At 41.2% G+C, this 18,069-nt stretch overlaps 1 protein-coding gene across 1 annotated transcript in view; it reads left to right on the forward strand.

The window, feature by feature from the left end:
- The window catches only part of ONECUT2 (one cut homeobox 2), a 54,821-nt gene extending 37,596 nt beyond the window's left edge, over positions 1–17,225 (forward strand). Inside the window, exon 2 of the mRNA XM_081252745.1 lies at positions 2,221–17,225. Within this exon, the coding sequence (XP_081108871.1) occupies positions 2,221–2,507 (287 nt within the window). The 3' untranslated portion in view covers positions 2,508–17,225. The remainder of the gene's footprint in view (positions 1–2,220) is intronic.
- The last annotated feature ends 844 nt before the right edge of the window (positions 17,226–18,069 follow it).

Genomic DNA, 18,069 nt, shown 5'->3' on the forward strand with positions numbered 1-18,069 from the left:
AATCCAGGCGTCTGGTTCCAGAACATTCCATTCCATCAGGGTGCTCCTCTGAGATTTTAGAAATCAGGTAGATGCTCGCTAGTCAAACCGAGGCATATGGACGAGCAGCAGCAGCATCACCTGGGAGCTCATTAGAAATGCAGGTTCTCGGGCCCCACCTGGCTTGACTGCCTCAGAATCTGCATTTGAGCAAGCTTTCCAGATGATCCCTGTGTACCTTGAACTTTAGAAGCACTGTTGTAGAGGATTGCACTGGAGAGAGGAAGTCTACAGAGGAGGTTATGGTAAATATCCAAAAATCCAACAAAAGTGTAAGATCCTCCCAGGGATAATCAAAGAAGAAATCATTCCTGTGGGAGAAGGGTGACTGTAAGCCCTTTCAGCCCTTTCTCTCTGAGTTCCCATTTCAGGGGAAGCACCCCTTATCTGAAAACGTCCAAACCTCCCAAGAGAATGGGGTTTGGGGTGGAAACATATTGTTTTTATAGGTGTGTATGTGTGTGTTGTGTTTAATTTTCAAAGGTAATATGTTTACTTTGATAAACGAGAGAAGGAAAAGTTAGGAAGAGAGGGTTCCGCAAAGCTGACGTAGCCCAACAGTGTTCCTTTTCGAAGGTTCTCCTGTTCCTGCCCTTTTTATCATGGCTCTTCACTTATTTCAGGAGTGATCCTTCATGGCGGATAGCATCCACCGGGGAGGATGGCCAGTTGGGTAGGGGGAAGTTCAGCTTCCAGAATATCTTTTCTATGAGTGTTGGTCCTTAGGTTAAATCCGAAGACCCATCAGTTTGAAGGATGTTCCCCTGATACTCAAACTGCAGCCAGTGGCCCCACTATACCGAATGCTCCCTGCAGAATGCAAAGAGTAGAAAATGTCCTGACCCAAAGCTCAGAAGCAAAACTCACAAATCAGGGCTTTGAGAAGTATGAAAAGGCTTCCAGACAGCACTCCAGACGACTGCTAGCCTTAGGGGAATGTCAGTTGAGTACAAAGAAATTCTCAACCTGGAGCCAGAATATCCAGTAGGATTTGATCCAGGGAAGGATGCTCAAAGCCGGCTCTCTGCTCCCTCCTCGCCTTTCCTGGATTAGCTCTGTTGAGGAGGCACAAAACCCCTGGATGAGCTGTGGTTTCTGTCCAGTGATTTTAACACATATTCCCATGTTTAAATTTGTGATTTGTATGCACAATATTATTTAGCCCTTAAAAGTTACTTTTCTGAGACCCAATCTGTCTGTGAAGTGTGCAAATTCCTGAAAGAGTCAAGACACCACTTGTCATCAGCATCCCAAGCATTCATTTATGTCCGTGGCTCCAAAAAGAGCCAGTCGGAAATATCACACAGACCTGATCCCTGCCTTCTAGAAACTTGTAGGGTAAGGCAGAGGTAGTGACACATAAATTAATGTCCTGGCTGCATATGGCACCCCAGATGTGGATACCCATCTACTGAATCAGAGACTCTGCATCTACTAATTGACACATCTAGGGCCCTAAAATAATCCACTGTAAATTTGGGTTCTTCTGCCAACCTCAGCCTTGGTCTTCTTGTACTGGCTTCTTGTACAGACCAGCCAAATTAAAACTGGTTAAACAAATTTTTTCACAGTCTTTCCCTCCCTGTTTGATTTGATTTTATTTTTTTTCAAAACTCTAGAAGAAGGGGATTTGGGGTCGGGATGATACCATCATTCTGTCACTTCTAATTTCATTCTGTTAACAATTCTTTGAGTCACGAGGGTGGAAGCTTTGATTCTGAGAAATTACACACTTTTAAGTTTTGACTCCAGAAAGTCACTGTGGCTCATCTGTAAACAATTCCAGAGGGTGACCATGAAAGAGGAACTTAGTAACCAGGCTTCCCCCTGGGGAAGTCACCGATCCCTTCAGAGCACCTGATTTCACAGGTAAAGAGTTTTAAGGGGGTGGCAGTGGGGGGTAGGGAGTGAAAGAGAAAGCATTTGGTTCAAAACCAGACTGTGTAGACAGCCCTGCTCTTTTCTCCTTTCTCCCTTCCCCCACTAACCGATGCTTTCCATCACCCGTAGATGAACTGGGAAGGCTGGTTATTGACAGCTGGGCAATTTGCACGATAAAGTTTAACAGTTTACATCCCCTTTGACTTTACATCCCCATTGACTTTGTCAGTGTTCTCAGTGGATCCCGTTCTCGGTTCTCACGCTCGCACTGACTTTCTCCTTCTTCTCTTCCCCTTCAAGCGTGCAAACGCAAAGAGCAAGAACCAAACAAAGACAGGAACAATTCCCAGAAGAAATCCCGCCTGGTGTTCACCGACCTCCAACGCCGAACACTCTTCGCCATCTTCAAGGAGAACAAACGCCCATCCAAGGAGATGCAGATCACCATTTCCCAGCAGCTGGGCCTGGAGCTTACGACCGTCAGCAACTTCTTCATGAATGCCCGGCGCCGCAGCCTGGAGAAGTGGCAGGACGATCTGAGCACAGGGGGCTCCTCGTCCACCTCCGGCACCTGTACCAAAGCGTGATGGAAGGACTCTCAGTTGGGCACAAGTCACCTCCAGATGAGGACAACAGATACCAAAAGAAAATGCAAAGGAAAAAGACGCTGGATTCTTAGCTGGGGCCCTTCACTGGTGATTTGAAAGCACAATTCTCTTGAAAAGAAAATTCTATTCTAGCTGTAATCATAGGCCAGGTGTTCTTTTTGTTCGTTGGTTTTTAGTGGCTATGGAGTCCAAGTGCAAGCTGAAAACTAATCTCTTTGAACCGGACATTGTCTTCTGAGCGAGTGTGCTAAGCACCTCAGAAACCCAAATGGGGCCTTTCTGCAGCAAGTCAGTTTCAGTGTGGTGTCAATCAAGCTCAGGATTGCTTAGAATGTCAACGGTCCCACTTTGAGTCCTGCCAACCTCTTGCGGTCAAAGTTCCCATGAGTAATAGCGGGACTTTGGCCTGTGTAAGGACTCTGAGTTTGGGTTCCCAAGATACTACAATACGAGAAGAATCTAGCAACAAGAATGACCTCATTTGCTTTCCAAGTGCTTAGCCTCATCATACCATAGTTCACCAACGTTCACAGCCATAACATAAAAAAACATCAGAATGACAATTACTGAGCACAAGTTTTAAATACAGAAGTTAAAAAAGAATCCGAGGACCTGTTTTTCCAACTCAGGCATCTTTTTCATGGAATGGTTTAGAAAGCTTTAAGTTGCTCCAGTTTACAGTTTTCTTTTCCTTACCTCCTGGAAATCTCACGTGGTCTTGGATCCATCAAAAAAAAAAAAAAAAAAACAGATCAGTTCACTTGAGCTCAAAGTATCAAGCACAACGAAGATAAACAGAGAAGTAAGGAAGGTTCTGGATTCACCGCATCTCGATTTTCAAGACACCAGTTAGGAAGTCATGAGGGAATCATTGGGAATATGGCTTCAAGCACATTTTGCAGTTTGCTACAAATTCTGTTTGTACATAATGCAGACGCACACTCAGGAGGCCAATTTAACTGTTACAGTACACGGAGCAAATGCAGCATTTTTAAAGATCTAGATTTTTTTAGATCATAAATGTATCCTTCTTGGTTATCTGTCACCTGGTTCCTCCTATTGTGCATTATGACCACCACATAATACATTCTCACACTTTCAGATTTGGGTTGTTCCCTTGTCCATCCCATCGGTAGGGACGTTTTCAGTGTTTCATAGCAAGGGAAAAATAAATAATTCAAACCACCATACGTGTTACTCATAGCCGTCATCTAGTCCTGAATCTCTTCCATTGTTGAATCATCTAGCAAAACAGCTGAATAAATCTGGAGAAAACACAGCACACCAAAGAAGCAGAATACTGCAAACCAAAGACATTTATTACTTGCCATTTTCTAGCCTGAAAAATACTGTGATTACTTCTTAGAAGTCAGAAAACCTCTGCAACTCCGAATGGCATTCAGCTCCTGCATTTGGTTCATCATCGGGCTGAGTGGACCGGCTACGCCAAGGATGTTAGCCAAGCCACCCAACGAGTGGCTTTCTGGTTCCTGGCTGTCACCTTCCCACGGCAAATGGAAGAGCACCCACAGAACCATGGGAGATTGCAACGGTCACCATGTGCATATTTACCAGTGAATGGCCCCAGGTGGGCACCACGGGGGTGTTCAAAGCAAGCCAAACACTGCAATGATTCTTTACAGACACTTGAGACTGACTTTTTTATGAATTACTTAATCGAAACCAAAGAAACTTTTTCTGCACCTACTTCTGCAACAAACAAAACTGTCCCATTAAAATGAATAAATAAATAAAAACGTAAATCACCGAAAATCACCACCGAGAAGGAAGCTCGCCAGAAAAGAAAAAAAACAACAAACAAACAGAAACAGAAAAACAGCGAGACACACTGTGTTCAAACAGACCTCTTGGGACATTTTTTGGAAGCAGATTTTAAAGAAAGGGTTGAGACAGGAAGAGAAATAAGGAAAAGCCTCCGTGGCTGCTGCTTCATTTGACAACTCAAGTTGAAGATTGTCTTTAATTTGTGCCTATGCAGTTTTTCAAAAGAACACGGAACAGAGCAACAGAAACCTCAACAGCTACAATACCAAAGATGAGGATTTCTCACACCTTTGTTTCAGTTCATTATCTCCTCTTGCCTGGCTTAAATACTAATAGCGCCATTGATCTGTGTAAAGGTAATCAATTTTGTTTCTGAGCAACGAAAGGAAAGGGTCGTTTGTTTGATTTTATTGTTTCCCTATCATTTTGTTTTATGGCTTTCTACCCAACATGGAATCTCTCAAAAGGTTCCATGGAATCCAAGTTTAAGATGTTGGGATACTGAACAGTTCTCCTCTCTGCTCGGCAGAGCGTGGGGAATAATATTGTCACTTGAATGTTATGCTTAATCCTTAGTCTTGGTTCCTTCTATGTTCAGAGTCTCATCATCAGGGGAGGGAAGGGGAGTGAGGGTCAGGGGTAGGGGTCTTGGTGACACATCCTCTCCCAAGCCACAGAACCAAAGAATTTATAGAGGAAGTGACAAGCCTCGTCTTCATGTGATTGCTACATCCTAACAGGGCTTCATTGGGGGTGGGGGAAAACGTGTAAAAATAATTGTCAGTTTCTACTTTTCTATTAGCTTTTTAAAAATCAGCTGTAAAGGTTGCATTTCTAAAGAAAGAGATATATATAATATATGAATACATATATAGATTCAACTTGACACTGGTGATAACCCAAAGTTATTGCTGTTCAAATTCACGTCTTGTTTTTGTCAAGTGCTTCATTTCTTAAGTATTCAGTTCAGAACTTTGCTCATTTCTCATGCCATCCCAGAGTATATTTGCTGCTGTGGATGATTTAGAGTATTCAGATTTCTGTGAAAATTCCTGGGAAAGGTTGAAAGTCAAGTTCAAGCATTTCAACAGTTAACCTGTTGCTAAGTGGATCCACGGGACGAATGAGTTTTATTTGTGTTTTGAGTCTTCTCTATTCTATGTCTCAACCATGATCAGGCTGGTGAGTGAGGTCCATCCACCAGTTCTGGGCCGTGGCCAGGGGGTGTTCATCTTCTCTAACTGCTGGGAAAGCTCAGTGGTCCATTCCCACCAGTTACAGAGATGAGGCCAGCCCAGAGGTGTGTTCTCCAGGAGCCGCCCTGTCCCATCAGGGTGTTCCAGATGCCCCTCAGTAAGTAGATCCACCAAAGGGACTTCTCACAGGGGAAGTCCAACTCCTGCTGCAATGGGTTGGTCAGGTTTCCTCAGGGTGGTAGTGACCAGTTAGTTTAGACAAGCCTGTGTGCAGCCACGGCTGGCACTGGGGCGAGGCAGCGGTGTTGGGGGGTGCGGGTGTCTCAGTCCTAGAGAGAAAACACAAGGCAGGGTTTGGGGAGAACCCCAGAGTCCTGCCCTTGGGAACCCCATTGTCTATTATGCCACCTCCTCCCTCCCACTGTGTGGGTCTCCCTTTGCAGGGGTAGCAGCCATGTAGCCACTAAAGAAGGCGACTTTCCATGGCTTCTATAATTCATCCTACCTGGGGATGTTCCTTGACTTTGCCCTGTGTCACTTTGTCTCTCGCTCATTCTCCATGTCTCCTTTGTCAAATGACCAAGAAAAGAGCATATTTCAGCAAGGGAACTCTCCTATGGGTTGATCAAAATGAATTTCAACTTGGGTATCTCTAAATGAATCCTTGTGACTCATGGCCAATGGAAATGCTTGTTCTTCTAGAGATTGGATTGAGGAACCAAGCCTGCTTGCTTTGGTTAGTGATCCTTCGGCATGCTAATGCCAGCATTTGGGTCTCTGGCATCCTATGAAGATGTCTAAACTGAAAAAGTCTGCCCTAGTGGCCTGAGGTTTCAACCTTGGTCAAACCAGGTGTAGTCACGTACACCCTCAGTGCTCCCGGTGACCAGAGGAAGATGTCATAATGTAAAAAAAGGCAAGAACTTCCCGCTAGGGACTTTTGATAAATGTCTCATACCAGATAATGCCATACCAGAGAGAAGTGCTTGCTTCTAAACAATTATTTACGTACATATATAAATACATGTGTGTATCTATATGTCTGTGTATTGAAAAATTAAGCCCTACAGAATTTCAATTTGTTAAAAAGGTGAAAGAAAAAAAAACCCTGCAAACTGGAAGGTAATGGAATTTGACCCAGTAAGTTTCCTCAAACATTTTTAAACCTTATTTTAAGTTAATAATTTCAGAAAAAAATAACTCTTTGGACTTCAGCGTTTAACCTGTTGGATTGGGGGTCCATTTCCTCAATCCAAGAAAAATTCCAGGCATGCCTCAGCCATCAGCAATGAAAGGGGCAGTGTGAAGGGACAGTTCTGACCCAAAATTCACATGCTCGAAGCAACAGAAATCCAAAGGCTATCGAGTGGAAAATTCTTTATTTCTTTAGGGAAGTAGGCTTGCTTACTTTTGTTTTCAATGTGATTTTGGTCCTGGGGATATAATTCTTTCATTCCAAGAAATTTTTATTAAAAATAGAGCCAATATATTTCTTTTTTAAAAGAAAACAGCAACAACAATAAAAACTCGTCCACAATATTTAAAGGCTTTTCTAAAATGTAAAGTAATGTGTAGGTTGTACCACTTAACAGTACAGGCAGGAATGAGGCATGAAGGAACCAACGTGACACTTTGAAGAAATCAAAGCATCACCTCTGCAGTGTCTCTTTTCCTGCAGGCTCTTGGCAATTATGGGCTTTGGAAATTCAAGCTAATTTTTATTACTAGATAAAATAAAATAAAAATTAGGACTAAATCTGATACACACACACATACATACATTTTTGTAAATCAAACAATGTATTTCAAAGCCAAATATAAATACCTTTTTTTATTTTTATTTTTTTACATCTTTATTGGAGTATAACTGCTTTACAATGTTGTCATAAATACCATTTAGATGATCAACCATTTTACTTTATCTGTGCTGGGTGCCCACCTACTCATGCCAATAAATTAAAGTTGAATATGTATTTTTTAAATATCATTACTGGGTGCAGGGGGAACATTTTCCCACTTCTAAAAATGCTGGTAGAATTATAGAAGCATTTGTTTGATTACCATTACCGAAATGTCATGACAGTATACCTTTGTGGTGAAGTCTGTTTTTCAGGAGGTTGTATAGTAGGAATTTTTAAACATAGAAGAAGAACAGGCTGGGTTCCAGTGTTGTTGAAGAATAATGGAGTATACGAAGTAGAGAAAAAGAGGTGATACGTGTGGTCAAGGTTGACCCCAAAGCCCAGACACAAGTACTGTGATGATAACTGTCACGATTCCTAACAGATCAGAGCTGATTTTTTGTTGCTGTTGCTGCTGATGCCTTGTGATTCAGACTTGTTAGCCTAACCAGGAAGAGAGAGTGAAAGATGGTAGACAGAAAAGGGATAGAGCTGTTATGTCTATGACGTTCGGATGTTTACCTGTAAGACTGGAGAACTTAATACTTTTGTACATTTAGTTAAGACCAAGTCACCTCTAAAACAACAGGAGATTCTAGTTTTCAAATAAGCCCACAAAATCCTTACTAAAGGAAGAAGGTGCACCCAAGTTTGCTGTATAAATCTCATAAGTTAATGACATTGGCTTTAAATATGGATGTCCCAGTGTCTGTTTTCTACCTTTGATTTGTTTCTTTCCAAGGGCAGGGGAAAGGGAGGGTTTGTTTGTTTTAGAAAGTCTCAGAATGGGTTATAAAATTATATATATATATATATATATATATATGTGTGTGTGTGTGTGTATATATATATATATACATATACATATATATATATATTAAAATAACATAGGGCTTCACATAGGTAGACACAGAACTTACAGTTGAAGCTGATGGGCTATTCCATGAATCCCATGGGGACCGGAAGTGTTCATTGTTCTCAGATGCCAAAAAGGTTCTGACAGTCTGAGGCAAGTTGAAGCTTGAGCCTAAGCTTTCCTTACCAGTTTTGAGTTTGGTTGCCTGGAATTAACCAGCTAATTCCCTTTTCGTGGAGAAAATGTGTATAGGAAAAAAAAAAAGACACATTGTTACAGGTCTGTTCATTCCATGGAAGTCTTCCACTCTGTTCCATCTTTAGCAGAGGCATTTCTCACAGCATAAACCTTGGTAGATAAGTTTGCCTAAAGCTTATACAGTCTGTCAGCTTGGGTGTATACAGATTTAGATGCACCTTTCAACATGTATTCTCATAGACATCCTCACAGCGACACACATTGCCTCTGAGTGTTCAGACTGCACAGACACGTGTGCACAGACACCTTCATATGTACATAAATAGTCATCTGTTACAATAAGTACATTTTAAATGATCATTTAACATGTATGTGGTACTTCTACAATGTACATTGTTTTCTATTATTTATTGTAACATTGAAAACGAAAGTGCAGGAAAAAAAAAAAAGTATCCCAGCATCTTCATTCTGTATACTTGGAATTACCTTCATTTGGGCACATCCAAGATAAACTCAACTTTCAAGAAAACTTGGATATTATTTAATCATCTGTGTAAGAATGACACATGTGCTTGATGACTTCGGTTGAATAGCTTTATTCTGGATCTCTCATAACTAAAGCTAAATCCAAAGACCTGAAAAAGGACTCACACCAAAAAAAAAAGAGAGAAAAAAAAAAAAAGAAAAAGAAGGAAAAAATAGCAAAGTAAAGCGTGAACTAATAAGGAAAAAGTGAGTTCTGGTTTCCAGGGTGGAGAAAATGGTGACATGGTCTTGGGGTGCTGCACTAGCTAGAGCAGGGAACGTGGTGATTTGTTTTCATGCTTGTCACACTTAAATGGTCTTCATGAACGTGAGAAAGTTTAGACGTTAGAATTTCCTGCTTTATTTTCATTTAGACTATGGAAAGAAGCTATACATTTTGTCCATCAAAAAATGAAGACAGTCAAAAGAAACCTTTTTTTTTCCCCTTCATCTCTTTGGGTTATGACCAACAAGCTAAGTACCATTAATGTAATTAATTTATTTAAATTAGTTTTTAGCACACAAATGTATAGGATTTTAGTAATTATTTAATCATCTTTCTTTACTTTGGTTTTACTCTTTGTGCTTATTTATGAAAACCTAGACCAGTGGTGCATCAGAGATGCACAATCCCTTTTAGAATTCCCTTGAAGTTTTGCTTTATAAAGCAGAGAAGTTCTGTTACAGACAGGGAAGAAATACAGGTTACAAAAAAAATATATCGAGGTATTTTTCCTTCTTGAATTAACTTTGAAAATAGTTTTAAGTAACAGTGATTAAATTATTTAATTTAAGTTCACAGCCCCACCTGGTACCAGGCGAACTTCACCTTTTAATTATTGGGGCCCTCAGAGCCTTCATATTGTAACTTATTTATTTAACTTATTCAGCATCTGCAAAAGGTGCACGATATAGTTTATATTTTTTATTTAAAACAACAGAGAGCACTGCAGTTTGTTTGCTGTCAGAACAACAGAGCAAAGTTTGTGGACAAGCAATGACTATTCAACCCGAACCTGTGCATTCAGAAAACGTTAAGCTGAGACCCTGCTTCACCAGCCTGGATTTTGGGGCTTCTGTACAGAAACTGGAAAAAATAAATTAAAAAAAAATCAGAACAGCAAAAAGAGGGAAACCCTTAAACTAGCTGCTTCCAAGAATGAACTCTGTGTGCGTGTAAAACAACAAAACAAAAAAGGAAAAAAAAAAGCAGAAAAAAGAAAAAAAAAAGGAAAAACTTTCTATTTCTAGTGAGAACCAAAGAAGGCTACCTCACTGACTTTTTCCATTTGTAATTTTAATCGTGTTGATGACACCAAAGATACCAAAGATTTCTTTCTCTGTGCGGTCTGCATTTTGCTTGTGCTCTTTTATAAAACTATTCTCTCTGACATATGGTATGTACAGCCACAGCTCAGATACCCCAAAGAAATAGTTACGTATGCGACAGTGGCTGCTAATTTGGAAATGGATATTTTCTGTGTTTCTCTCATTTGTTCGCTGTCCCCTCCACATGTTCAAGATGCAAGTTCAGATGCTGCTGTAATTGGATTCCTGAAATCCAAACTCCAAATTGGTGAAGAAGACTGGTTGGAAGTGGCCTTCAGTCCCAGCTCTGTTCCCTGCTTTGGAGCTATCGCAGTCGAGATTTCCAATGATTGGACCATAGAAATTCTAATCATTGACTAGTAGAGCTGGAAGGGACCTTAGGAATCTTTTAGTCCAGTCCCTGGAGGCCCGGGGGAGTGAAATAGTTATCCAACACAAGTATCTATCTAGAGGCAAAGCCCAGACAAGCCTCCTGCCTTCTCCTCCAGTCTGTGCCCATTGCTCAGTGCTGCCTCTGCCTTGAGACAGGCCACACGTTGGCAAAGAGGAAGGGGGCCTGGGGCTTGTCACTGAACATTTTTACTCTGTAAAAATAGTCACAGGCATTTCAGTATCTGTCTAGTTAGAATCTCAACGTAAAGTCACATATGATCAATTGCTTGTAAAGGTGGCCAGCCTTGATTTATGAGAGCTCATAGAGGGGTTTTCAGCCTGGAAGTACACACTGATCCAGTGAGATCACTGTAAAACCTCCCCATTCCAGAGTGTTGTATATATAAACTTCTAATTTAGGGAGAAGAGAAAGTGCATTCTTGGTCTGTTGAGTTGAATTATTACATATATTTTTAGGTCAGTATTTATCAGAGAAAGGGAATTTGATCACTGCACACGTGACATTTAAGCTGTTCAGCTTTTTCCCTTTCCCCTTGACTTGATACATCATTTCTAGGGCAACTTTTTGTATTTATGAGAGAACTTCTTTAAGCCTTATCTCATTGGATGCTGAAGAAATACTCATTGGAAACAAAAGATGACCTCAAAATTTCAGAGAAATCAATATGCCAGTTTAAGACATGATTACTTAAAGTTGATTCCCTTTTCCCTTCTTACTCATGAAATGAATTGGTCTTGTTTAAGTTTCTTCCGATTCCATTAAATGATTAAGTCACTACTGAGATTCAGTCATCACTGTGATTTGTATGTTAGCCAATGAATCATTCTCAGCTTTTGACCAAATGGGTTTCAGACATATGCAAAGACCGGCCTCTGGTCCATATGTTTCCTTATTGAGTACTAGTATTTTGCATTTCACATAACGTAGTTCTCTTTTAGCTTTTTAAGAGACAATTTAGACAAAGAAGCTAAGAAGGGAAAAGACCAGTCAACTCATCCGATCCCTGCATCCAGAGCGCAGCCAGTGGAAGAAATCAGAGGCTAGGTTGACAGATGTGAAGAAATCAGAGGCTAGGTTGACAGATATTAAGAAACCCTCACTTACCCGCTTCCTGTAGTTTGCAAGCACCGTACTGACACATGTGAGAGTTCTCTCCTGTCCAAACAGGCTCAAAGCTCCATCTCCCCTCCATACCAGGCAGAGATGTAAGGCCTGCCTTCCAAACAGCAAATTGTTTTGGTTTTCTTCCCAAATTCCTATTGGAAGTAGAATTCTCCAAATACCTGGGAGACACAACAAAGATCTTTTCATTGAGCAGCGAAGTGCTCCTCTATATAGAAGCCAACACCGCCCTCCCCAGCCTTCCGACCACCGAGCCCCTAGAAGAGGGAACCTAGGGAGACCGATGGCAGCCTGAACACAGAAAACATCCCCGATCGGCAGACCTCTCCTCAGCAATCCCCCCTCAGCCTCATGCTTCACTTGCAAAGTGTGACGTAACCACGGGACGAGTGCCTTGCTTGAACCAAAGCAACGATTTAGCCAGTCTGGACTTCTCTATGCTTTTTTTAATCCTTTCTGTGAATACCTCAGCTTCCACTGGACCTCCATACAGTACATTGGTGGGCTTATTGTACTGTGGTGCTTTGCAATGCAACCCTGCAAAGAACGAGATTTGTACTAATACCAAAGGTTTTTTCTCTATCTCTCCTCCTCTGCCTTCCCTGTTCTTCTCCCTTTTCTATTTCTTCACGGTTCCAAAGCTTTAATATGAACCTGGGCATGTTGGCAATGCAGACCGCGCAATTCCTTACCGAATTTTCTCAGATATACCTCATAGATAATAGTGTTTAGAGTAATGTTATTATAGCGTATGTAATAAATTATTCACTGTTTCTTTTGGTAACTGTGATTTAAAAAAAAAAAGAAAAAAAGCTTTATACGTTTTAGGTTGTGCTTTTGTAATAGACGAAAAGGTGCGCTTAAAAAAAATGTGTGTTCTTTTTTTCTTCCCCCCTTTGGATTTTATTTATTCTGGATTGGGGAAAGTTGCAGAATGAGCCCAAAGTTTACAGTTTCATATTTTGCTGAAGAAACAATCTGTGTTCATTTGCTCTGTTGAAAAAGAAAATTATTATTTTCTACATTTGTGCTACTTGGTCTGAACAATTAATTGTCCTGTGTTAACAGTGTAGTATTATAATTAGCAACTGCCAATCAGTGCTATAATTTTATGCATGAGGCTAAAAATTTAGCAGTGTGATGCATTGTGGTCTTAATAGCAACATTTTTCATTTTGAACTAGATCTTCCCCTTTGGTTCAATGGACTTTATTTATGCATGGGCGCCAATTGTTCGTTAGCGGTTGTGGGACAGTTGTGTATACATTAAACTGTGAAAATGTACACAGTTCAGCCTCAGACAGTGGTAGTATTGGTTTTATTGGGAGATGTCTCACCTCGAAAATACCTTGACCTCTGTTGGGATTTCAAAAGGAGTCAGATTAAATCGAGTTCAAACGTTATTAAGAGGGTCCTTCCAAGTTTGAGTTCGCCGACTCACATTCTGCAGTTAGGTGCTCAGAACCCAGCTGGCTCACTTCCATGCGAGAGGGGTTTGGAAACAAGCATTGAAAAACAACTCTGCATTTTAAGTTTCCATGAAAAGGAGTCATTTTGGCTTTATGTTCATGACCTCAGACGTAACTGGCCACGTGTATGGAGATGCGAATTCATCCAGCTCTAGCCTCTCCTGGATCTTTGCTTGGGAATGGCCACTTTGTGCTTGGTTTCTTGGAAGAATACTAGAGTATTTAGCTATCAGGTCAATTCAAATGGCATCAATATCCATAATTATTCTCTGACTTTTTGTCCATTCTCCTGGACAACTCCACAAGCTGTTCCAGTCTTTGGGGCAAAAATAGATGGCCATTCCCCAAAACATAACCTGTGCAGCCATATCATGATGTTTCCTCCCTAGAGTGAGAGATGATTCTAATTTACTCTTTTCTGTCCAACGATGTTACATCTATCCTAAAGGGGGTATAAGAAGGTTTGAAATCTCGTTTAGGAAAACCGTCTTTGTTTAAACTCCCTAATTATCTGACGCCCCTATATCTCAAAAAGTATCTTTCACTTGCAGTGGATTGGGCAAACTCATTCTTTCTTATATTTGGGTTCTGAGACCCATTCTCAAGTTTCATACCTATTCCCCAAATCAATATGCTTGACATAAAGCCAAATCAATTGCCAAGCACACTTTATTTTGCATAGGAGTGAAGCTTAGGAAAGTGGTGGGAAAGCAGCAGCCTGCTCTGCAAAATATTGGAAATCATGAATGGTAGAGCACGTTCACATGACCTGTCAATGAGAATATATTGAGAACGCGCTTTCATTCATAATACAAGGGAACGTATTTTATTTGGCCTTATAAAGTAGATTGTGATCACGAAAGCTTTGTAAGATACAGTCTTTTTTATTTCTCCCCTTATTAATCTGTCAAAGATGGGAATGGATACAAGAATTTTAAGTTGGCTTTTGTAAGACAGTTAATGATTGTAGTAGTGCTTCATCTTCCAGAAAGCTTTACATGTTCTTCTGCAATAAACCAAATCGATGTTTGTTTCAGTCAAGTTCTGTTCACACAAACCTACACACAATGCAGATGTTGTAGAATCTGTGAAGTTCACGTGTATTTTCGATCCAAAGTAAACAGAGGAGTGTCTGAGACGTGGGTGTGCCCAACAATTTTTATTACGAGAGATGCATGGGTCTGGCTCACTAGGTTTGCCAAGAAGACTTGTCTTATGAAACTCGAGGTATATTTTGTTATGCCATTTTATGTCCTTTTTTTTTTCAAACTTTGTGGAAAGTGATATGTTGAATCAAGTGTAAGCTGAGTTTTCCAGACAACTGAAGTAGCTACATCGTGAATGTTATTTTGTTATTAAAGGGTTTTTACTCAATGCTTTGTGCTGGTGGATGTCCTTTTCCTTGGAGACACAGAACTATGGAATTACCTCAGCTCAGCCTGGATTTCACTCCCGCTTTCATGGGGACACATGGGCCTGGCCTGGAAAATGAAAGGTCATGGGCTAGAAGGTAGAGTTTGGCTCTAGGAGGAGATCGTAACTATCAGCTTTGAAGAGAGCTGGGTGCAAACTTTCTAACCTCACTTTCTTGACCCCAGCACTTCTCTGAGATACCTTGGCCTTAAGCACATGCCAGCATGAAGGCAGACCCCAATTCTTACAGGAAAGACAAGGAAGAGAAAATAGCCATCCTGAATCTTCTGTCGCCCACCAGGCACTCACCTATCCTCAAGCTGGGCTCCACCAGTCAAGGTTGTGGGCGGTCCATCTGGTTGGCTTCACCTGCACCATCCCTTTACTGCAAAGGCTCCAGGTCCCCACAATGCAGTGGGGCTCTTCTAAATCAGAACCCCCTCATCACTCTTCCTCTGCATCCTGGTTTAGTGAGTCCATCTATAGCTTTGGCAAATAAGTATTTGGAAAACCAAGAAAGGTGTGAATGGGTTTTTCTGTCATTTTGTTTCTAGTTTGTATTTTGGCTATTCCTAGTTCTTTGATCTGGAAAATAGACAAGAGAAGAGGCGACCCCAGTGCCTCTCTGTTCCTGGCTCCTCTCTCAGGGGGCCGTGCACACTGCCCATGTTACTGGTCTTTCTTAGAGGACAGGCTGAACCATAGCTATTGAGCCAATCAAGAACATGGCCCATCAATGCCTCCTTTATCTCTGCTTGAAAGTCTTAGTCTAAAAGCTATACAACTTGGGGGTTTCCCCTGTCTCCCTTACTTTGACCCAATTTGGCATTTAGCTTCAGAGTCTGGTTACTGTCTAGGAAAGTTATTTTCAAATTATGACAGGAAACCTGCTACCTGGGAAGCAGGGTTAACTCTTCAATGACTGCCTAGTCATACCATTAACAGATACTTCCTTGAAGCTAGAACATTACTTCCTTTCTTTACTATGTCGTTTTGTGTTACACAAGTCTAAACGGGGCCAGCACTTCTTACCATGAAAGGTTATAAGACACCTGGCAAGTTGGAATTCCGGAAGCAAGAAGACGACCTTCACACTGACAAAATGATAAAGAACGTCTGAGTTTGGCAGGCAAGGGCTGAGGTGATACAGACATAATCTTGGTGCTGGTTTCTCTTTTAATCCATATTTCCAATCACCAACTCTTATTTTTTCCCCCTCAATCCTAGAACCATTCAGTCTCTCCTCTCCTGGTCTCAGATGCCAAAGAATTTCATGGGCAAAGATGATTCGGGATTGACCAGCATTCCCATTAGTTCTCTTCTTCATCCTTTGCTTTTCTCCAAGAAGGTGTTTTCCTGGAGTGCAGGGGAAGAGTCTGGCCAATTTTTGCATCCTTCCTATTCTAATACTTCTACCCAAATTAATATTTTATTGGTACAGGTGCTGTAGATTCTTTCTTGGTCAATGAATTCTTACTAGAGAAACTATCTTCCCACCAAAAGTGAGTGAGAACAAGTTCCAAAATCTTTTCTTTCATTGGTTTTTGTTCTCAGGATTGAGTCAGTTTGGGCTATTTTCTCACTTTAGACCCTGATGACCTCAGATGTATTCATTTGGGGTGTTAAAAACACCTTTTAATTTCACATGCTGGCCTGTGGGGCTTGAATCCTTTCCAACCTGTTGGTTGCTTTATGGTTTTGAAAGTGACTAAAATGAGGGAAGGAAGAAGATGGAAAGTGAGAAGAATTTGCCCCAGCTCTATTTAAAGTTTTAAAAGGGAAAGAAAAGACTCAATAAGCCACGGGAAAATGGCTATACCATGGTTAACCATCCCTGTCGGAGCCCGTGCTCAACCATGGGGCTTCTCAGTAAGCTTTTCCAGAAACCCAGCCCTTTAGTAGAAGTCCAGGTACCTTTCATAGGTCTCTATCCAGATTCCAAGATAAGAGACCAAAGAGTCACATGCATACCTCTTGTTCTATTTCCTTGCTTTTGCAGATATTATCTCCAAGAAAATCATAGGGGAAAACTTTAACTTTTATTTTTAGTCAATCCCTTTGACATCACCTCTCCTACTTAAAATCAGGAAAACACACCCCTAAAATTTGTACTCCCGTCTGTTTTGAAAAAGAAAAACCCCACACATTAGTTAATTCACATTCTTATTTTCTTTTCACCCTAAGCTATATTTCCAAACATATAACCCAGATTTTGCCCCATCTCAGACATGTTAAGTCAGACTGTGCTGAAAGATTTTCCAGGGATGGTCAACAGGGTAAATGTTCAGTGGCTGCCCTGAAATCCTGGTAAGGAGGGAGGATCACACACCATTCTCAGGGGGCTGCTCACCCCTTGCTAAGCTCCCAATCCTTTGGAAGATTTCTTTGAATGTTAATTGCATTTTCAATTTCGCTCATTTCCCACCCTGATGTTTTGTCTGCAACATTGCTTACACTGGATTCTTTCTATTTTTATTCCTCTCATTAAATGGTAGTGCTGTAAATTCTGCAATTAATGTCAAATAAACTGCTTTCATTCATCGACCATGTCTCAGCTGGCTTCTTTCTCTTTCCATGGAAAGGATTAAGCATCCTTCTCCCTACTGCATCCCATTGTGGTTTCATAAAGAACAGTAAAGTTGCTCTGCTTAGTAAGACTGCAACTTCTTACCTCTGACAGGATGCAAGGCACATTTTATCATCACCAAATCTGTCATCCATGCCATCGGTTACAAAAGCTTAGGGATGCCCCTGTAAAGATTACCTTATTCTTAACCCATTAAAACTTTAGTGATAACCCATCCTAACCTTATCCTTATACAGATTCCGTATGAGCATCAGACAACAGGCAACCTCCTAAACCAAAGATGGAACATGGGATCCTTTAGGGATCAGACCTCCCTTGCATTCCCCAAGGGTTCTGGCGAAAGCTTTCAGAGATTCTTACATTCTGCACAGACAAGGGAGTGCAGGAGGTATTCTCTCTCCAACCCACCTATCTTAACACCTTTAATCTTACCGTCACCAAAGTCCATTGGTCACATTTCTCATGGTAATTGATAGGCTACTATCTTCACCATTAAGATGCCACTTCTGGTATTCAGTGTGCTAATTAGCAGAGCCTGGCGTTGACTGAGACGTAGATGGCTGAAACACTAGTGTGAGAGGTGGCTGCCCCGGAGTGAGACCCTTCAGAAACGATGTTCCCTGACCACCCAGGGCTGCACACCCTTGATGAGGACAACTTACTTCCCGCAGATCGAAGCTTGAACAAACCAGCACACACATTCCACCACACTCTCTGTGCTCTGGCCTGTTATAGTAAGTCACGGTCATTACAACAGCAGTTCAGGC

This window comes from Mesoplodon bidens, assembly GCF_964165515.1.
Source record: "Mesoplodon bidens genome assembly, chromosome: 13".
NCBI classification, from domain to species: domain Eukaryota; kingdom Metazoa; phylum Chordata; class Mammalia; order Artiodactyla; family Ziphiidae; genus Mesoplodon; species Mesoplodon bidens.